This window comes from Gouania willdenowi, chromosome 7 (assembly GCF_900634775.1).
Source record: "Gouania willdenowi chromosome 7, fGouWil2.1, whole genome shotgun sequence".
Taxonomy (NCBI): domain Eukaryota; kingdom Metazoa; phylum Chordata; class Actinopteri; order Blenniiformes; family Gobiesocidae; genus Gouania; species Gouania willdenowi.
The window spans coordinates 24,829,150-24,852,177 of NC_041050.1; the positions used below are offsets into that span (position 1 = coordinate 24,829,150).

Consider the following 23,028-nt stretch of genomic DNA (forward strand, 5'->3'; position numbering starts at 1 on the left):
ATCTGAAACATAATTTTCATAATTTTCGTTACAGATTCTACGCTTCAGAGATATGCATTGCTCTGAACTTCCTGCATGAAAAGGGCATCATTTACCGTGACCTGAAGCTGGACAATGTGCTACTGGACCACGATGGACACATCAAGATCACAGACTACGGCATGTGCAAAGTAAGACATAGATGGGAGGAGCCTGAAAGTCATAACATGCTGAAGCAAAAAGTCTTACTGGTACTACAAGTAACTGGTATATGCTAATAAGGGGGCGGGGAAAGCAAATATAAATCTTAAAACCAATCAGAGAGCTGGATTTGGTTACAATCCCTCCAACTTCAATTGCATTAGGAACTAGTAGTGAATCTTTTGGCTTTACTAGTACTACTAAAAGACTAAAAACAGTCTACTAGTTCTACTAGTGAGATTTTGAATTAACTAGTAATAGTAAACAAAAATCTTGTTATACTAGCAAAGGCTTTTTGTGCACTAGTGCGGAAGTAGACTACTACTTCCTTTACTGACTTGTGCTTTACTCACTAGTAACACACAGTTGTCTACTAGGAGACAATTATGTTTCACAAGTAGTACTAGTAAAGCTTTAAGTAGTACTACTAATAACAAAAAAATTGTCTACTATTAAACCTATTTTTTTATTTACTAGTACTACTATTACACTGAAAATCTCACTAGTAGTCAGGGTTGGAGTCAATTACATTTTTCAGTTACCAATGTTCAATTACAATTAAATTATGATTACAGTGACCAGCATTTTTTCCAATTACAATTAAATTACAGTATTTTTTATCCTCAAAAGTAAATTACAATTACATTCTCAATTACTAAAGTTCAACTACAATTAATCACCAGTACCAGTGTGTCTATATACCCCTCGATTTATATATTTTTTAAATGGTAAAATGTGAGAAATCTTGATATGAAACCCATTTTAACAATTGTTAACTACATACTCTATGTGTAGAACTCTACAAAGAAAAGTAACACGATTTCCCAGTTTGGCGTTAAATTATGATTGACAATTTGTATAGAATTTTCATGGCAATTACAATTACAAAGTCAATTATCTGAACTCAATTACAATTGAATTACAATTACAGCAGTAACAGTTTTTTCAAAAATTATAATTACAATTATAATTACTCCATAATTTTCATTTATTATCAATTTGCAAATACAAATATAATTAACCCCAATCCTGCTAGTAGTACAAGCAGACTGTTTTAGTCTATTAGTAGTACTAGTAAAGGCAGAAGATTCTCTAGTGATACTAGTAGACCTAAAGCAAATGAAGTAGGAGGGATTAGAACCAAATCCAGCTCCTTGCTTAGTTGGTTGTAATATTTTCAAAAGCCAATGGCAAGCCTGAATTTGCTTCCCCCACCCCCTTATTAGCATATAAGGCTTAGTAGTAGTACTAGTGATACTTTTTGCTTCACTATTAAAGTGTACTTGTGCACTAGTAAATCTAAACTGAATGTACTCCCAATACTCCCAGCACTAGTAGAGTTTAACTGTGGTTGATATCGCTGACATCACATTTATGCTCAAACAGCTTTCCGTACAGATGGGATGTTTGTTGTGTGACGAGAGGATGAAGGCCTCAAATTGATCGGTGATCGTTTTTTCTATCTGACTCTGTCTCATCATCTCCTTTGGTTCAGGAGGGGATCAGACCAGGAGACACCACAAGCACTTTTTGCGGAACGCCAAACTACATTGCACCAGAGATACTCAGAGGAGAAGACTACGGTCAGTGTTAACCTTTGACCTACACGTGGATGACTATTTTTCAGCATGGAAAGCAGAGATGGGGAACTTTTAACACAGCGGGGCCACAAAAATGTGATTGTCTGATCTGTGGGTCACATTATGAACATTCATTTAGAATAATGACCAATCTGAGCATTACCACAGGAAACAACAGAGGGTTTGTGTGTTCTTTGTTGTTGTTTTGTTTATTTAACATGTTGTTTTGTGTGTTTTTGTAGTCATTTTGTACATATTTTTTGTTATAAGTCATCGTGTATGTTGTTGGAGTCATTTTTGTGTGTATTTCTTTTTGTCGTGTCCTTTTTGTGTAATTTTGTGTGTTTTTGGCGTCATTTTGTGCGTTTACTTTGGGGGGCATACAAATGTAGACCTGTGGCCCCCGGGCCACCTGTTGCTCGTGTCTGGTGTAGAGTTAACTCCATTCTCTGATCCCAGTAATGCTTTTATGGTGGCTCGACATCACAGTAATTGTTATAAATGTAGTCTGCATTGGTAAATGTGAAACATAAGGGGGGTTCAGGGTCCTTGATTGTGTGACAGCATGCTGGGTGAACCTCCAAAGTCCCGTCACCATCCATTTATTTTGACATTTTCCAATTGAGCAAGTTTATAAGGACACGGCAGGGGCTTCTTTCAGCTCTTTCAACCTCAAAACTTTGCATTCTCATGCTAAATTCTTCAGTCTTTAGGGAGCAGACTTTCAGCTATTATTTTGGTGTTTTATTTTAAAACACATTTTGTGTATGCTGACCTGAGCATGGGCAGGATTTTAATTTAGTTAAGACAAAATCAAAGCAAACTGGACCCAAAGTGAGTTGTTGACAGACAGATTTAAAACCTGTGAGTGTGGGCAGAGTTTGCTCCTTAAACATATGCTGTGTTACAGTTGCTGCTGCTTTCCTGCAATGCTTTGACTCCTTAATGCATTATTAATCTGCTGCTGACTTCTCAGCACAGTAGTTCCACATACATTACAGGAGCCTAACAAACAGCCTTTCCTGTGAAAAGTACTATAGATAATGTACCGTTCTTGGGGATGTTAAAATGCTAAAAAAAATTAAAAAAAACAAAACAAAAAAGCAAACAAAACAAATCCCTCACTCATCTTGTATTTTATTGTTGAAAATATTAGTTCTGCTGTAATCCTGCACCATTCATTAAAGCTGCTTGAGACGATAATATATTAATCAGATAATGACATTGTGTAGGCCTCATGGATAAATAAATCAAAGAAGTTTGTTTTGATCTCTACTGTAAACAGTTCCTTATTGACATTGACCACGTTTACATGGAAGCTTTAATTCCTCTTTAATTCAGTTTCATTAATTGGAGTGTTTTCTTGTAATGTTTTTCTGTTATGAGTTTTCAGAGGGATTTTGTGTATTTAACTTTTCCTTTAATGTATTTTTCTCTCATTAATTAATTCTGTTCATTTACTTTCGGAGCCACACATGTTAAACATGTTTTTTTTTGCTAGTTTTCTGTTATTTTGCAGTGGTTTTGTGTGCTTTTGGAGCAACTTTGTGCATTGGTACAATTTTTGTGTTTTTTCACATTATTCTGTGTCTATTTGCTGTTGTATTTTTTAAAATTTTCTGTCAGTCATTTTGTGCATTTGCTTACAATTTCATACCAAAGATCCAGTTTGCTTTTTAAAAGTCTGATTTTAGTTATTATTGTTTGATTGTTCCATAGGAACTGTAACCTGCTGTTTTTCCCTCTAAACATGATTTATTGTTTTTGTGCACGTGCAGGATTCAGTGTGGATTGGTGGGCTCTCGGCGTGCTCATGTTTGAGATGATGGCTGGAAGGTCTCCATTCGACATCATCACTGACAATCCTGACATGAACACTGAAGAGTACCTTTTCCAAGGTGAGATGCTGACTTTTCACCATTTCATTAACAAATTAAATCAATCTTTAATTATGAAAAGCGCTTTTCATACAACAAAATGTAGTTCAAAGTGCTTTTAAAAAGTTAAAAATAAATAAAACATCCACTCATACAAACCCCGTCCACCACACACAAACCAGAACAATCCGAGAAACTATAAAAACAACATAAAAGACCACAATCCTAAAACTATTAAAAAAAACATAAAAAACCACAATCTTAAAACTATATATATAAAAAAAAAACATAAAAACCACAATCCTAAAACTATAAAAACAACAAAAGACAACATTCCTAAAACGAAAAAAAGAAGAAAATAATTAGTTAAAAGCTAAATTAAACAAGTGGGTCTTGAGCCTGTTCTTAAAAATTAGGAATATTCTCTGCAGCCCTGAGGTCCTCCGGCAGACTGTTCCACAGACGGGGGCCGTAAAACTGGAACAACGCCTCACCATGTGTGTGTCTCCTGACCAGTGGGCACTCACTGTATCTATTCCCACTCAACGTTCTTGAAGCCAGAATACGGCGCTTAGGGGCACTTCCATCATTTCAAGCCAGAGTCTGCACATTAGGGTCCAGCAGGAGGAGCCCTGGTAACACGCCCCACCCATTTAACGTACTGCCCTGACGAGTTACACACCCCAGCTATGCCAAGAACTTAAGTATCTTTCCCGCTGGAAATTCTACCAACGGCTTGTTTAGATCATAGAGGCTAGTACAAAACCTCTTAAATGGAATCTCGGCTTTCCTTCACGACGTAACTGCTATTCACAAACAGAGCTACGCAAGATCTGCGGCTGTCAATCATCGTCATATATGACGTAAAATCCCATTTTTCAACCTCAACTTATTTAAATCAAACTTCACAAAAAATGAGCACTTGAACACAATGTAGGATGATAGTAACTAATGACAGATCACAGCATTAAGACTGCATAAAGACTGCAAAACATGAGATTTTCCTTACATGATGAATCAAATAATCTGTTGAAAATGGATAGATTAATCGATGACTACACAATGTGTTTAGTCAATTGCAATGATGCACTTAAAATTCAGCCACCGAAACACTTTTTTCAAAGAAACAACACGACCGAAACAGGATGTTGTGATGACGCGACAACGCTGCGGTCAGTGTGCAGTATCTGAATACGGAGCGTAGCGGGCGTATTTCAACACACCTGAGTCCTAAAGCGTCTTCTAAGCCAGGGTTTTAGTTTGCCGTGAGATCGTCAGGTGTGACGTGGGAAATTATTCACTTTCACCTAATTGTTGTAAAAACTTTTTTGAAAAGGAATGAATTATTGTTTGTAAATATGCCATTGTGCTGCCATGAGCACCTCCCCCTCCCAAAGCTCACAGACTGACAGTCAGCTTCACAGCAGCTCCCGACCACAGCTGCAGGTCAGACCGGAGAGAAGACCCCCACCACTGTAAATGTGTGCAAATAAAGCTACCTTAACTTGTGATATTCATAAAGATCTCGTAAAAAAACCTGGGAGATTTTTGCTCCCTATAAGCACCACATGTGTACTTTGCTGCACTTTAGGACTGTACTCACTCTGAGGAGGAACAGATGAGGAGCTTGTGTTTACTTTTGTGTGAAACACAACGATAAAAAACAAAATAATTATAACTGTAGCTTATAACTGCTACTCAATTCTCATCGTTCATGTTAATAAACTAGATTCTGTTCATTCTTGAACATCACATCCCTAATTTACAGCCTTTAGATCAAATCAAGGCTTTACTTTTAGTGAGGTTAGTACATATTTATAGCCATTAATACAATGGTACTAATGATTGGCATAATAATTTCTTTCGGTTTTCAATTTTAGCCCAAGAATTTTCTTTTTGCTATGCATCCCTGGTAAATTGTAAATGTTATTTAATTTAGATTTAATTCTAATTTCTAACTTTGATAGGTGAGATTGGCTTTGTTAGTGACATATAATCATAGCATAAGGAGAAAGTGAATTATGAAGAATCAAACCTTTCCTAAATGTTGAGTGATCCCCTTACATGGTACACCCACCTCCTTAACTCCCCCCACCCCTTATCATCCGACCACCCACACTGTCCTCTATGGCAGAAATTCCTCCGTACTAGAGTGTGACGCATGCTATCTGGGCTTCGACTATCACGAGCATGTTGAGGCACCGTGGCTAGCATCTGCCGCTCCACCTTCCTCCAGGCGGCTTCACTGGCAGAGCAGCAGGTTCCTGGATCAATTCCCACCAACAGACAGCAACCCGTTCCCTATATGAGCAACTCAGCCATATGCCATGTAGCTAGACATCGTGCCAGACTCCACTTCAGGCTTCTGTGAACCACGTGTCTGCCCAAAAGCAATGTACGGATGCTTAGAAAGAGGAACTATTTCAGTGAGCTAGGATGAGTAATACAGCTTTAAGATTGAAAACATATTTACATAGATATTTAATTTATGTACAGTTACAGACTCTTCATACGCCCTGATGGACCTCATCCTTACTAATTAAACAGATTGTTTTTTTTTATGTCCTGTCACAACTTTACACTGGATTCAAACAGCAGATGAATAAACAAAGATTTTATTGGCAGCAAGTAAAAAAGCCATCACAAAATGCTGGCTCCAGAAAAATAGCCCTAACATTGTCCTCTTTGTTAATAGTGTTAAGCAGCTGCAAACCTTAGCGCAAATTACTTTTTCTTTAAGACTAAAAAATTCAAGGAGAAAAACTGTGCCAAAAGTGGTGTGTATTCAGCCACTGAAGTGGACCAACACTGATTGTTTGGTGTGACACCCTGACTATCATAGCACTTATAACTGTAATTCATCTCAAGGTAACCCACATGTGTACAGTTATTCAATTATGAATTTTATCTACACTGTAGAAATCTATCAGTGTAATGCTGCTAATGCTAACACAAAGCAGTTCATTTAATTAGCTGATTTAACAAAAGATCTGACAGGGTGTTGTGTAGAGCACAGATTGCTATCATTTTTAGTGTGCTCCTCGTTTCTATTCTGTTGTTTCTGTGTAAATCTGTTTCATCTACAAATGGAACTTGTCAAACGTTTTAATCTGGTACGGAGCATCTTTACTCTTAATTTAATGATTTCTGTACACAGTTTCATACAAATCAAATAAAAATTAAAACAACTATTTAATGCACCTTTGGCAGCAACTACAATCTTGTGTCTTTTTTAGTGACGCTAAAGCTTATACATCTGGATGTATGAATGAGTTTGGTGGTGGTTCGAGGGGCCGTTTTCCAGAAATTGGCAGCCACGCTTTCGTCAGACGGCCCCAGGGCAGCTGTGGGTACAGAAGCAGTTCAAATCCTGTGAGAATAAATACTGAATAAATAACACTATCTGGGCACAGAATTCACATTTGTCTCCAGAGATCACCTCAAGCTCCTTCAGCTTAGTTTGGTGCGTTGGTGCACAGCTGACTTTGGATTTCTCCAGAGATCTCGTCTCAGCTTCAAGTCTGGGCTTCTTATCAACCACTCAAGGAATTCAAGTCTCAAAGCCACTCCTTTGTTGTTTTCAGTCTAATTTTGCCCCAAAAATACACAAACCAATGTAAATAAAGTAGAATAAAAAATAAATAAATACATAAATAAATGAAAATTACTCACAAAACACCCTAAACAATGACAAAAACACAGTAAATGACAAAAAAACATTGTTTCACTAAACACAAAGCAACATAAATAAACAGAATGAAAGAAAAATACGACAAAAATTACTCCCAAAGCACACAGCACAACAATAAAACGACAATCTTTTATTGTTTCCTGTGTTAATGCTCAGATTGGTCACCATTCTAATGCTGACAGGAATGTTGTTAATGTGACCCTCAGATCAGATGCAATCACATGTTTGTGGCTAAGAATAAAAGTTTGTCTAGTGCATTTCATACAAAGGCGACTCAATGTGCTTTACATTTTAAACATCTTTGTTTACACAAGAATTGAGTCAGAATCAAAGTGACGTTTACAACTTAATTGGCTGCATATGTTAACACTTGTTTTTAAATGATCGTCTCCAATCTTGATCTCTCTGACTTCTTACGCTGTCCTTGTGTTTTCTGATAACAGTTATTCTGGAGAAGCCCATTCGTATCCCAAGGTCTCTGTCGGTGAAAGCAGCGAGTGTGCTCAAGGGCTTTCTAAACAAGGTGAGATCAGTTTGCACCCGTCACTCGATCCTCCTCAGGGCTCACCCTACAATTTTCTGTGATCGCAGAAAACAGAAGAGAAAAAAGAGAGTTCAAGTTCTGAAATTGGAAAAAAAAAATTAATCTGACCAACCCAACATTGCAGTCCCACAATCCATCTAGAAATAGAGAATCTTTTTTATGTTTATCTATTAGTTTATTTTGTTATTTATCCCTTCATTAAATCCTAAGATGCAGTCATGTGATCTTGAAAGGCCCTGTTTACACAACGTTTTCAAGTGAAAATGCAAAAGTTTTGACACAACACTTTTTAAAAACAGGCTCCAGAGTGGAAGTGGAAGTTTTTAAAAACGCTTCCCTCCCCATCTCGATGTAAACAGGGAACAGACACTTCCTGTGTCACAGACATGCGCACTGAGGCTACAGTTCCTTGGGAATTTAACTGAACTTCTTCAACAAAGTGTTGATTTACACAACCAGGGGAGACATATTTCATGCCTGCACCAGTTTCTGACGACAATCACAGTGCTGCACTCCTTCTTAGAACTTTATATTTGCCTGAACCTGGAGTCGGGCTTAATTTGTATCTTTTTAACACAGACTTTGGTTGGACTCAGACTCTGCACGGTAAATGAACGGTCAGGTGATGTTTGGATTAGTGCGAGGTTAATGTTTTAAAATAAATGCATCAAGAACTGATTCTTGACTCAATGTGGAGGTGTGTGGTGTCACATATGTAGAGAGTGTGTGTTACAGCAGTGTTAGCACATGCTTTACAGCAGCAGTAAACCGTTACGTAGCGTGTAGCGTCGCATGAAGCTGCTTGTCATGTTTATAGTTGGATGCAGAACGAGTGGTTAGTAAATAAAGGTGTATTATTAAGGAAACTCACATTGGATCATTCTACATGTGTGCACTGGATCTGAATAGTGTCAGGCAGCAATGGGCTCAGGCTTAAAGAGAGATCAACTTCATTCAGGTTCAGGCCGTATTCTGTCAGCCTCGGGCCGGGTCAGCACAAACTTTGTAGGTTCGATTGAAGCTCTACCCTTACTTGTGTTCAGAGGAAGTGTCTCTGTGCATGTGGTTATTTTGATTAATTGCAAAGTCACACCTCCATCTATTGGCCTGGCATGTATGCTACATAGTTATTTAGGTTCCCCGCGGTCTCATGTAAATGGAGATCATTTTGAAAACGTGTCCATGTCAATGTGGACATTTTTGGAAACAAAAACGGAAACAGAAGCTAAATGTTGACGTGTAAACTGGGCCTAAGAGTTGTGATGAAGCTGTATTTTTGTTGTTTCAATTAAATTCAATACAATATTACATCAAAAAAAGAACAATACCTTGTTACACTGTAAAAACAAAAAACAAAAGCAAGACAAAAGCATCTGAATTAGAAGGAATCAAATGTCTAATTTAGCGTCAATATAAAAGCTAAATTTGATTTTTCTTGTGTTTTGCTAAGGATCAATCTATCTGAGATTTATGTAAAAAATGTATATTAGCCGTTATTAAGTCTGAATCTAATCAATCAGCTGGTTTATAGAGCTGAGGGTAAATAAGCCTCCAGTTTGTGATGGATCACCTTCCTCGCCCTCTGTAGCACTGTGTGAGGCGTGACCATTCACTGTGTGATTGCTGCTAACTTCCTTCTCCTCACACCTTCACACACATTTAGCATCTATAAGTCATCACCATAATTGTTGTGATGAAAAGAGCACGATCCCAGCCCAGCAGTTACAAGGGACTATGAATACATCAGCAGGCATCTGGTGTATGATGAGAAATGTTGGCCCGACGTTGTGATTAATTATCCATACAGCAACTGCTCCAAACTCGCAGGAGTGCGATTGTAAGTTGTAAAATGCGATGGAGCCGCATTCTTCTGACATGGTTCCCTCTGTGGACTTTATTACTCTTCATGGGAAGTACAATCAACATGACGCTCAAACTGCTTGTCTACATGTACGTGTTAAATTATGGATAAGAATCTCATGTTTGGGGGGAAATAAAATGCACTGTTGAATATTTACTGTATATTCCTGACCAGCTCTATTTTTAATGCCCATAGGATCCCAAGGAGCGGCTGGGCTGCCAGGTTCAGACTGGTTTTATAGATATCAAGGCACACACGTTTTTCCGCGCTATTGATTGGGATCTGGTAAGTAAAAAATAAAGTTTTGTCATTTCTAAAGCAAGCATAAAATCAACCCTGAAAAGAGGATAAACTATTTGAATATGTAACTCATTGCATTACATATTAAAATGAACCAGAACCATGTGCACTGTTGCATATTTAAATGCTGGAACATTCCTTTTGCATGTACAATCTTAGTTAGAAATACAATTATTAAAATATATATTTTGCTGCCACCAAGTCTTGCGTACGTGGCCAGTGTCCTCATGATTCTAATAATTTTATCTTTACCTTTTATTAACCTTTGTACACGTTTGCTTTGTGAATGTGTTAGTTATACCCCCGTCCCCCTCCAAAAAATAAAATAAAATGAAAAATTACCTGCCGCTCCTAAATTGTAGCAAAAATGTGTCACAAACACAATATTCAATAAACCACTAAAATCTAGTAGAAAAGATTTATAAAATACAAGCAATGGATATGGAGTCATTAGGTTATTGTAGTTTTTTTCAACCTTAGAGTCAGGAACCCATGTGGGGTCGTCTATAATCTCGAGTAATTACGTGGGTAAAAAAAGGATTCAAATTGTATTTTACATTTTTTTGTATTTATTATTATTTTTCAAATACACATCACACACAATATCAAAATACTGTATCCTATACCTAAAAAAAAAAACCTAGTTCAAATAAAATGCAGTATAAAAATATCTAAGGTGGCGCACTTGTGACTTTGTCACTAATCCTGGCGACTCTGTATTTGTAACACACTTTAATAAACATGATCAAAAACTATATCTAGAAAAAAAAAGTGTCTGTGGCCCTCATATGAGACACTTAAAGCATCGTGGCCCCTGCTGTGATCAAATTTCCCTCCCCTGGTGCATGTGATCTTTAAATTGGCTCAAATTGACCCCCAGCTTGAGCTTCTTCCACCAGCCTGACTGTCCAATAATCACAGTTTGAACAGTCAATTCATTCTGATGGGGATTGTAAACAGATAATGGAGCATCTGGGAGGTAAATCACTTCCCATATTTCACTGATGGTTACAGAGATGCAGGTGTCACTGACAGCTGATCAGCCAGTCATTTCACCTTAACAGTAAACACTGCACCCCCACATTTAATACATGGCACAGCTGTCATCTGCCATTCATGTCTTTTTATCATCACACTCCACACTGTCTCTTATGTGTATTCTCAGCTTAAGCAACACACAGATCATCTACTCCAAGTTATGATCTGAGCATCACACACAGGAGAAAGGTTGAGTCCTTTGTTTGTACGGGTTAAAAAATGGATTAAATGAGCATCAACAATGTTTGTCAGTGCTCGCTGCATGCCACACCCCACCCACCCCAAGCCCCTCTCCTCCCTGTGCACCAGCAAGGCAAATAAAAGGGAATTCCTAATCACACGCACACACACACAAACGCCGACGCTTCATTCACGTGCAGCATCAGTAGGTGTGTGTGTGTTGTATGTTATTGGTGCGAGTCTGATGCACAAACTTGTTTGAAATTGACATGAAAGAAAGATTAAACCATACAATATTAAAGACCTTCATAGTTCAGGTTCTGTTCCTCAGTAGGCATTCACTTGCAAAAACTAGAAACACACACTGTAAAGGGAATTTCACATTTCAGCCGAGCAAAGAGGCAAAGGAACAGGAAGAGGAATGCTTAAGGGAATCCCAGCAGAGTGTTTTAAAGTGTGTGTGCGTGTGCATGTGTGTGTGCACACGTGTGTGCGCGTGCGTGTGTAGTCCACCATGGATGGTATGAAGACGAGGGGAAAGTAGAAGCACAATGACAATGTAGGGACAATAATTAGGTGCTATTGGTTAATATTTAGCTGGTTTTAGTTAGAAGCTTGTTAAATATATAGTGATGAAATATTTACTAAATATTGTTAATTTACTTTTACTGCATATAAACTACTTATACCAGACATGGGCAACTGCCAGCCTGGGGGCCACATGCGGCTCTCGTTCTAAGTTTGTGTGGCTCCGAAAGTGAATGCACAAAATTATTTAATATAATTAATTAATGAGAGAAAAATATACAAGAGGAAAAGTTAAATGCACAAAATACCTCTGTCTACCCAAAATGACAGACAAATAATACACATAAAGGACTCCAAAAACACACAAAATATGCAAAATCCAAAATGACTGAAAAAACAACACATAAAATAACAACATAATCGCACAGAAAAAACTAGAGAAATGCACAAAAACACACAAAAAATAACAAGATTACACAAAAATGACTCCAAAAATTGACAAAATCTAACAATTCACAAAATGACAGATAAAAGTGTCAAAAGCAAAAAAATATATAAAATGACATCAAAAACACACAAAGTTGTTCTGTGTCAATGCTCAGATTAGTAATTATTATTAATGCTGACATGAAGTGGATCTGATACTATCACCTGCTGTGATCATATTTTCCCATCCCCCGCTCTACACTGTTCTGCCATTTGTCTGTCGTGACATCAGTGTATGGGTACAATTATTATTACCATGCAGCATTCTGCTGCTCTGTTGAAAGTTCAGAACTAGAAAGTACAAGACTACCAGAATCAATCCTTAAGTTGTTCGGCCCATATGTTACAAGGAAAACTGATCAGAGCAGCCTTTATGAGTATTTTAGAACCGGAGGCTCCATACAATCCACTTTGATTACACTATACATGCCCATATCAAACTAACTTGGAGTTGGAGTTATCTATAACAACATATCCATCTGTTGCAGACTGCTGACAGGTAAGGGTTGGAGACGTGGCACACAGACAGGTTGAAGGCTTTCTGGCTCTTTGTTGCCCAGTATTTATACAGATTTCTGTTAGCTCGGCTGAGATTTGTCCATTGGATTGAGTTATTGGCATGTGATTGGCTGACAAGCTGTTTATGTCCTGTCCTAACCTTAAAGCTGTGATGATCAACAGTCCCAGCACTGACTCAGCTGTTATTAGATGATAGTTTGATAATCAAACAGGCTTCATGTGTCCATGCTGTACTCCTGTAACACACCTGAGCTGAGCTGGAGACGAAGAAGATTGAGTTGATAGCTGTTCATCAAAGCATTCACCACCCACCGCTACACGGGCCGAAGAACAAACGCAATTTCAAAACCAATGAGGAGCATCCAGCTCTCATGGTATCTTTAGATGTTGTAGAAAATGGTGGAGTTGGACCAGGAAAAAACTATTGTCAGACTGTGTTAATGAGCCTGTGAAGTGCACACCAAAGGCAGACTGAGAAGAGAAATCAAAGCACAGTGGAACCCTGAGCAGCGCGACAAAGCTCTCACGTAGCGCAATGGGAACACACGTTGACAAAGCATTGAGCGCTGCAGAGGCGCTGCTCTCTGCCCTCAAAGTGGAAAGCTGTCTCCAGACCTGACAGGTCGTGGCACACTGCTACTGTTGTTAGCACACATTAATATTCATCAGACTTCTCTTGGGGGAGCACCGAGTTCTCTCTCTGAAGAGATGACACTTTGGAATATCATTTACCTGCCATCCTCTTTCATCCATACTCCTTTACTGCCAGCGAACTGTCAGAAGGAGAAGAAAGTGATCATTTGGAAGCAGAATAGTAGAGGATTCTCCTTCTCTCAGGATAATCTCTCTAACACAAAGGTCACATTTAGGAGGTAAACCAGATAGCCAGGGTCTGTAGTGCAAGTTTTAAATGCATCTGTGTGTACTTTGAACAACAGCCTCAAACTGGAACCAAAAATAAAAATAAATCTAAACTAGTGTTGTACGTACGCTGACCACATTATCCTAGACCAAGACTTGCTCAAGACCAGACCACACAGAGACAAATGTAAATGTCATATTAACGTACTACTTATACTAATATTGACGTCAAAAGTCATACTCAACCGCTCCATGATACATTACGAGCGGAATGTAAAATCGTCCTGGGACCGGCATCAAGCTAAAAATCAAACATCCCCTTTTCAAAACAAAAGCATAGCCAAGGTGGAGAGAACATGAGCAATTAATTTGCAGTCTCTAGGCAGAATGGAGTGGGTCTGATCGGCAGCTGGGATCACTGCAGCCGCCTGTATGAGCTGTGTGGCCACGGAGAAGCTACAGAGCGATACGTGCATTCATATCAGTCTCAGTCTAAAGCATCTGAAAACTCTCCAATAACACAACATAAAGTCCTTACATTTGTCATTATTTTCTATTGAGAAAAAAGTTGCAAAGAGCTCCACAGTTGTGTGCGTTCCCAAGGATACTGGTAAGGGAGGATGGTTTCAAAACAGGGAGGGGAAGGGGCGCATGGTTGTTTCTCTACGAGTCTCACAATTCTTCAATTTTGTCCGTATTCAGGTATTTCTGTGAAAAGCCACAAAATAAACACCTGCCACTGTTTTGGCACAACTTTCAATCTGTAAAAACAGCAGAAATGTCAATTTGCCAGAGTTTTGGGCGTCACAACATTTGGCTAAAATACAGGTGCAGTTTTTATGCTTGTTTATAATAAATAAATAAAATATATCTAATGAAATAATTTTTTTTAAGATTTCCCAAAAAAAAAAAATTTTTATATATATATATATATATATATATATATTTTTTTTTTTTTTTTTTTTTCTCATTATTTAGTGTAGGAAAGCTGCAGTTTACTTTGAAAGATCTTGAGCGGTGCATGTAAAAATATTTGGCCTTTGAGATGTTAATCTGGTTGTTCCTGTGCTTGTGTCTGTGTGTGGAAAATGGGAGAGATACAGGCAGTGTACCATTAGGTGATAGAAGTTTTGACTCACATTATCAGGTGGCATAGATCACAGACACACACACTCTTTTCATGCGTCTCTCTGGCCTTCGGGGACATGCTCAGTGTTTCTTTGTGTGTTCCTGCTCTTCACTTGTTTCAGGGTTTCACTTCATTACCACCACACAGACCTTGTGTCAGGTCAGTGATACATCAGAGAGACTCAGGAAAGCAAGAGGAGAGAGAGGAGGGATGTGTAACAGTGACCAAATGAATAAGGATTGTATGCACTGAAAACAAGAACAGGAGGAAGATGTAAAACCAGGAGAAATAAGTGGGAGGAGCTTTTTTAAAAGAATTGTTAACCTGCATGTTTTTCTTCTTCTGTGGAACTCCTATTTCCCATGTGCAAACAATCACTAAATTTTGCACAAAGGTCCAGTCTCATCCCAGATCGTCTCAGCTGCTAAAACAGGCCAATCATCCTAAAGGCAAGCCTCTGAATTTAAATTTTTTTTAAATTCACAACAAATCAACCATATATGCTACAGATTTGCAACTTTTAAAATGTAGCCCCAACACTGGAGAAACTTTTGTACATTTAAACCTATTGCAAATTTTAATTTGATACTGTTTTTTTATCAAAAACTGTAAAATGTATTAAACCTATCTTTTCACACAATTTTTGCCAAATTTACCCCAAACTTGTTGTTTTCAGACTGTCCTACACAAACCATCCACATAGATTTATGGGTTATCAAACATTGAGCCTCCAGTGCATTAAAATGTTTGACTGTAAACTGTAATGTAATACTAGCAAATTCTTGCTAAATACACTTTTCAATGTTAATTTAAAAAATGACCACATTTTGGAGTCATCGTAGATATTATAAAATATCAGAATTTTATCTCAAAAACTGATTTATTTATTTACAGAATTTTGAATTTTGCTTTTATACTAACAATTAGTCAATGCAAAACAGGCCTCACTTTTCCACTGCCAACATCTCCATTCTGTTTAGATGCAATACAGTGGGGAAAATAAGTATTTGTTACATTGCCAATTTTGCAAGTTTTCCTACTTCCAAAGACTGGAGAGGTTTGTAATTTTCAACGTAGGTACATTTCAAATGTGAGACATAGAATCTAAAAAAAAAAATCACAAAAACACATTGTATGATTTTTAAATTAATTTGCATTTTATTGCATGTATAAGTGAGGGATCAGGCCAGAACTACATGGGGCAAACTGATCAATGATATGAAGCAAGCTGGGACTACAGTAACAAAGGTTACTATTAGTAACACCCTACTTTGTCATGGATTCAAATCCTGCAGCACACGCACAAAGCACATGTCCAGGACCATCTAAAGTTTGCCAGTGAACATCTGGATGATCCAGAGGAGACATAGGAGAAAGTCATGGAGTCATATGAGACCAAAATAGAGCATTTTGGTTTAAACTCCACTCGCCGTGTTTGGAGGAAGAAGAACAATGAGTACAACCCCAAGAAAACCATCCCAACCATGAAACATAGCGGTGGAAAACATCATACTTTAGGAGTGCTTTTCTGCAAAGGGGACAGGACGACTGCAACGTATTGAGGGGAGGATGGATGGGGCCATATATCATGAGATTTTGGTCAACAACCTCCTTCCCACAGTACGAGCATTGAAGATGAAACGTGGCTGGATCTTCCAGCATGACAATGACCCAAAAAGCATTTCAAGGTCCTGGAGTGGTCTAGCCAGTCTCCCAATTGAAAATCTTTGGAGGGAACTGAAACTCCATGTTGTCCAGATTGGTCTGAAGTAGTGAGCCAAAATCCCTGCTGGAGTGTGCGCAATAAAATGAAAATGAATTATTTGAAAATAACTCAATGTGTTTTTGTGTTTTTTTTTCATATTCTGTCTCTCACAGTTGAAGTGTACCTATGATAAAAAAAAAATACAGACCTCTCTAGTCTTTGGAAGTGGGAAAACTTGCAAAATCGGCAGTGTATCAAATACTTATTTTTCCCCACTGTACAGTGGGTACGGAAAGTATTCAGACCCCTTTATATTTTTCACTATTTGTTTCATTGCAGCCATTTGCTAAAATCAAAAAGTTCATTTCATTTCTCATTAATGTACACTCAGCACCCCATCTTGACAGAAAAAAACAGAAATGTAGAAATGTTTGCAAATTTATTAAAAAAGAAAAACTGAAATATCACATGGTCATAAATATTCAGACCCTTTGCGCAGTATTGAGTAGAAACACCCTTTTGAGCTAGTACAGCCGTGAGTCTTCTTGGGAATGATGCAACAACTTTTTCACACTTGGATTTGGGGACCCTCTGCCATTCTTCCTTGCAGATCTTCTCCAGTTCTGTCCAGTTGGTTGGATGATGAACGTTGGTGGACAGCCATTTTCAAGTTTCTCCAGAGATGCTCAATTGGGTTTAGGTCAGGGCTCTGGCTGGGCCAGTCAAGAATGGTCACAGAGTTGCTCCTTTGTTATTTTAGCTGTGTGTTTAGGGTCATTGTCTTGTTGGAAGGTGAATCTTCGGCCCAGTCTGAGGTCCTGAGCACTCTGGAAGACGTTTTCTTCCAGGATATCTCTGTACTTGGCTGCATTCATCTTTACTTCAATTGCAACCAGTCATGTCCCTGCAGCTGAAAAACACCCCATAGCATGATGCTGCCACCACCATTGTATTGGGCACACATACCACTTAGAATTGACGCCAAAAAGTTCAATCTTGGTCTCATCAGACCAGAGAATCTTATTTCTCATAGTCTGGGAGTCCTTCATGTGTTTTTTGGCAAACTCTATGCAGGCTTTCATATGTCTTGCACTGAGGAGAGGCTTCCGTTGGGCCACTCTGCCATAAAGCCCCTACTGGTGGAGGGCTGCGGTGATAGTTGACTTTGTGGAACTTTCTCCCATCTCCCTACTGCATCTCTGGAGCTCAGCCACAGTGATCTTTGGGTTCTTCTTTACTACTGTCACCAAGGCTCTTATCCCACGATTGCTCAGTTTGGCTGGACGGCCAGGTCTAGGAAGAGTTCCAGTCATCACAAACTTCTTCCATTTAAGGATTATGGAGGCCACTGTGCTCTTAGGAACCTTGAGTGCTGCAGAAATTCTTTCGTAACCTTGGCCAGATCTGTGCCTTACCACAATTCTGTCTCTGAGCTCCTTGGGCAGTTCCTTCAACCTCATGATTCTCATTTGCTCTGACATGCATTGTGAGCTGTAAGGTCTCATATAGACAGGTGTGTGCCTTTCCTAATCAAGTTTAATCAGCTTAAATAAATACAGCTGGACACCAATGAAGGAGCAGAACCATCTCAAGGAGGATCAGAAGAAATGGACAGCATGTGAGTTAAATATGAGTGTCACAACAAAGGGTCTGAATACTTATGACCATGTTCTATTTCAGTTTTTCTTTTTTAATAAATTTGCAAAAATTTCTACATTTCTGTTTTTTTCTGTCGAGATGGGGTGCTGAGTGTACATTAATGAGAAATAAAATTAACTTTTTTGATTTTAGCAAATGGCTGCAATGAAACAGAGTGAAACATTTAAAGGGGTCTGAATACTTTCCCTACCCACTGTATGTGTATTTTGTCTTCACTAAATATTTGACAGCCGTTTAAAGTCTGCCTTTGAATGCTAATAGCTGCTGTCTTGCACACAGGTGACTGGCTTCATTAATTAGTGAAAGGCAATTAGTCTTTTTTTTTTTTTTTTTTTTTTAAACATCTGTTTATTATCTTTTATAGGAAAGCAAAAGACCATGCACAACAGTACAATACACACAAACAGAATTTTTTTTTTTTTATATATATATATATATATATATATATATATATATACATAAATAACAGTAACAGCAGCAGCCCTGCTAGCAATCAAATCTGTTCATCAGTCCAAACCTCATTTTGTACATCATTACTCTCCAGGAAGTTGTCGAAAATTGTCCAGATCCTGTTGAATGTGTCAAGTTTATTTTTTGAGAAATAGCTCATCTTTTCAAGAGCCAGAAAGAGAGTAATTCATTTACGCCACTGAGAGACACCACTTTTTTTAGTCATTTAATTTTAACATTTATTAGGTCAAAACAAAGAAGTCATGTTTTAACAGATGTTCTTTTCTAAAAATCCTCTTGTTTAATCCACTTTTGTTGAGAAATTAGTAAAATTGATCAGAAAGAGCCCAAAAAAGCAGATTGGTGCACATGTAGTGTAGTGCGTCCATGATAGTGGTTTTAATGGAAAACGGGCCGATGTGAAACCATGGAAACAGAGCAGACTGAAGTTCTCCTGGCTGAATCACACACTTACACTCATTGTCCTTTGTCAACCTTTCCTCTCCTGTTGTCCTTCCTCGTTCCCACTCCGGCTCTCACTATGACTCAAACATATCCGTCCATCAGTGCTGAACTATAAGAAGCTTCTGTGCTTGTTGACAAATACCGATAACTAAAGTTTATACTTTTATTTAGAGCTTTAGCCTTTCCTTCATCATGTTGGTTGGTATGTAGGCTGGTAGAGGTTGGTAAAGGTGGATGCATGGATTGGATTTTTAATCTCTCCTTGAGAGCAAACTTTGAGCTGCATTTTGATGCTCCTTGTTTTCTCTCCACAGCTTGAAAAGAAAGAGATGACGCCGCCCTTCAAACCTCAGATTTCTGATGAGTACGGGCTGGAAAACTTCGACACACAGTTTACTAATGAACCAGTGCAGCTAACACCAGATGATGAGTAAGTACTGCTCTTTGCTCGCTTCACTGCCATCATTAAATTCAATCTTCTCTGAATAATTTAGAGTTTGATGTGCATTCTATTCACACGTCTGTGAGAAGGTGTGCTTTTGAAGTCTTTATGCACTGATATCTTTATGGGCTGATATTGTTGAACTCTCGCTACTGATGTAAATGTTACAACTAAAGCAGATTAATATGTGCAAACACCGAATTGTGTTCACACCAAACTCTGAGTTTACCAGGAATGATGTTGAATATTTCAAGTGCACACAGATGTGTAGGGCCTCTCAAAATTCCCCAAATTCCATCTCAGCGGTTATTTATTTCCACATCACATTACACTTTACCACTTTGTTTCCAAGACTATTTTTATTGTATTTTATTTTTAATTTTTGTTTCATTTATTGATTAGAAACAAAACAATTTAATACAGACACAATGTGCAAATATTGAATGAACCCCTTTAAACCATAAAGTCATTTGCAAAGAAGACAACATAGAAAACAACAACAATACAATAAACAATAATAATGAACGCTGACAGCCACATTCCGAGGTACAATTCAGTTAATACCCTGGGTGGCAGTCACGCAGTGGTATCTGTCATTGTGCCCTTGGGCAAGGCACTTCACCTACATTGCCTAGTATGAATGTAGTGTGTGAGTGAGTGTTGGTGGTGGTCGGAGGGGCCGATGGCGCACTATGGCAGCCTCGCTTCCGTCAGTCTGCCCCAGGGCAGCTGTGGCTACAATAGTAGTTTACCACCACTTAGTGTGGAGTGAAAGAATAATGCCTTAATTCTGTAAAGCGACTTTGAGTGTCTATGATAAAGCGCTATATAAAACTGATGCATTATTATTATTATTAAAAAATAAATGTTTTTTTAACCTTTCATGATAGTCACAATTTTATTACATTTCCTAAACATACTGGCTTTAAAGCTGTAGTATTTTTTTTTTTTTGGCTTCATTTGGTCAAAAATCCATAATCACCTTTGTGCATATTGTAATTCAAAGTGTAATTTTACAGCTTCTCTTGGCTCTGTATATGAAGTTCAGATATCCAGGAACGTGACGCGACTTTTCAGCCAATCAGAGATCTTTTTACAAACAGTGCTCAATGAGCTGTTTTGGGGTGTTACTATTGGCTATCGTTCACATCCTCTGTAGTAAAAGTGCAACGGCAGACATTCCAGCAGAAGTCTCTATCGCGGTGTTAGGCACAGCGGTTATATGGCAAAGCAAGTGGAAAAAGGTAGACCGACGTAGAGAAGCAACAGTCTAAAGGCACAAACATACTCTGTTGGAATAGACTATTCGGAGTTCCGCTTTGAGTTCTCGCGGATCCGTGTGACTGCGCAGGGTCTGCTCGATGTACTGGTTTCAGAGGGAGAGTGATAACAGATGGGATACATCACATGTAAACCTAAGAGAAGCATATCCAAGGTGGAGAGAAGAGACGCAATTCATTTTGCAGTCTGGATGCAGAGTGATGGTTGTCACTCTGCTCTAAGCAGTAGCTGGGATCACTGCAGCCGCCTATGTGAGCTTGTGGTGGGGGAGGAGCTCACGGCAGCAGCCACTGTTCAGGGGCCTCATTTATAAACGCTGCGGACGTACAAAAGAAAGCGTAAGCAACATTTGGGACTTATAAAAAAACAAACTCGGCAAGATAATGTGCGCACCTCCACAGCAGCTCTGACTCTGCTGTACGCACAAAATCATGAGAACAGGAAACTCCAACCGCAACAGGAGATGGATGACATTAAAGACAGCTCTGTGAAATTGATATATTTATAATCAAACATTGCACATTTCTCAATATATGTCATATATGAAGAATGTATTTGCAAAACAAAGGAGGAAAAAATAATACTGACGCCCTAGGCAGTAAGTGACGTGCATGCCTAAAAATAGTTTTATATTAATAATAATAATGCTAATAATAATTGTAAGTAAATCACATGATCATTGCACAAAACTGCTGATCATTTGGCTGAAACACCTGTAGCTGTTATAAAAAGGAACGTACTCACAATGCGTAAAGATGCACAGTGGCTTATCTGGCAGTGCTGGAGGACGTGGTGCACGGGAGACTCCAGAGGGAGAGGATCTTCAGAGACCAGTGAGACCTATAGGCAGGACACCCCCCCATAAGGATGAGGTGCTGCGGTTGGAGGGCGGACGCGGTGACCCCAGCCTCACTCACCCCAGCACCACCGACCAGTAAACACTCTGGGACTGATGAAAAATATGGTTTTACTTGAAATTAAATATTGTGAATTACGTATAGTTCCAAAGGTGTTTTACTACCTGTTCATTTTTATTATTTCAAAGAAGGAAATACTGTTTTTCCTGTATTAAATTAACTGTATTTCCTTGTTTGAAATAATAGAAATGAACAGGTCCCTTCAACCTCCGTTATAACACAGAGGGGTTCCCCAATGATCCTCCAGCTTTTTGTCTGTGAGGCTGAGCTACGGTGCGCCCTGTTGAACAAACGTTCATCCTATGGTGAGTGAATCACATTTTCTCCTCCGCTTCTATGTCTGACCATTTCTTTTTCACCTCAGTCACATTCCGACACTGAGGCAACGCAACACGATCTGCCTTTCTGTCATTCGTAATGAGCACTGTCACCAAATTACGCTCTCCTGCGTGTGGCCACCTCAACAATTAATAACACCACCTGCATTGAGTGAAATTAGTTTTATTTGCGACGTTAGCCTCACTGCTAACCCTCCGTTTAACAGGAAAAAATCCCATGGAAATTAGTGATATAGTCCCAAAACATTATTTGTGAAACCTTTAATTATACCACTAACCAAAGAATAAACCTCACGAATCCCCACACAGTTGTGTTGTTGGAGGTGTTTCTGTTGTGATGTGTCAACAGGTAAACTGATCACCAGCTAAACCTGTCTTTGTACCAGAGCTTTTTCATGTTTTTAATGCATTCATAACAATCTGAACCAACACATTAAAAACATACTTCACATAAAGCTCTGCATTCATTTTCAGTAACAGGATAACATAATCATTAGTTAAACCATAACAGTGCAAGATTTTGAATGTGATTATGGGCGGAATTGGACAAATTTGTTTGTTTGTCAAACTTTCTAGACATTTAATCCCTCATTTATCGAGCGATAATATTGTGTAAATGTGTGACACGTTTACATGTCATGTTGGGGCTCGATTTTAAACAAAAGGAGAGGGAGAAAAAAACAGGTTGGATTGATTTTTCACGTTCAGAACAGAATTCATTTTTTCCGTTCTTTTTCCGCGATCACAATCAATTGGAGGCCCTGCATGTGATGGACCCTATTTGAACCTGGACATTTTGTCTGCGAGGTGACCATGGCTTCTGACATATTTTCCTATCTCGTGAAACAAAGTGAAATCTTCTGCATTCACGTTGCAGACGGCAGGAATTGATCATTGCTGTAAGCAAATCTTTTTCTCATGGAGTTAATAAATGTATTTTCACTGAAGCCCTAGGTGCTGTCGTTTGTTCCCAGAAGATTTCTGCATCCAATGTAGA

The 23,028-nt window shown here is 38.5% G+C and overlaps 1 protein-coding gene across 3 annotated transcripts in view; it reads left to right on the forward strand.

Annotated features, from left to right (window-relative positions):
* Positions 1-23,028, forward strand: part of prkcz (protein kinase C, zeta) — an 88,491-nt gene that overhangs the window by 58,837 nt on the left and 6,626 nt on the right. For all 3 annotated transcript variants that reach the window (XM_028453042.1, XM_028453044.1, XM_028453045.1), the window contains 6 exons: positions 35-170; positions 1,676-1,763; positions 3,539-3,658; positions 7,772-7,851; positions 9,929-10,018; positions 19,368-19,483. In XM_028453042.1, coding sequence (XP_028308843.1) covers positions 35-170; positions 1,676-1,763; positions 3,539-3,658; positions 7,772-7,851; positions 9,929-10,018; positions 19,368-19,483 — 630 coding nt within the window. The remainder of the gene's footprint in view (positions 1-34; positions 171-1,675; positions 1,764-3,538; positions 3,659-7,771; positions 7,852-9,928; positions 10,019-19,367; positions 19,484-23,028) is intronic.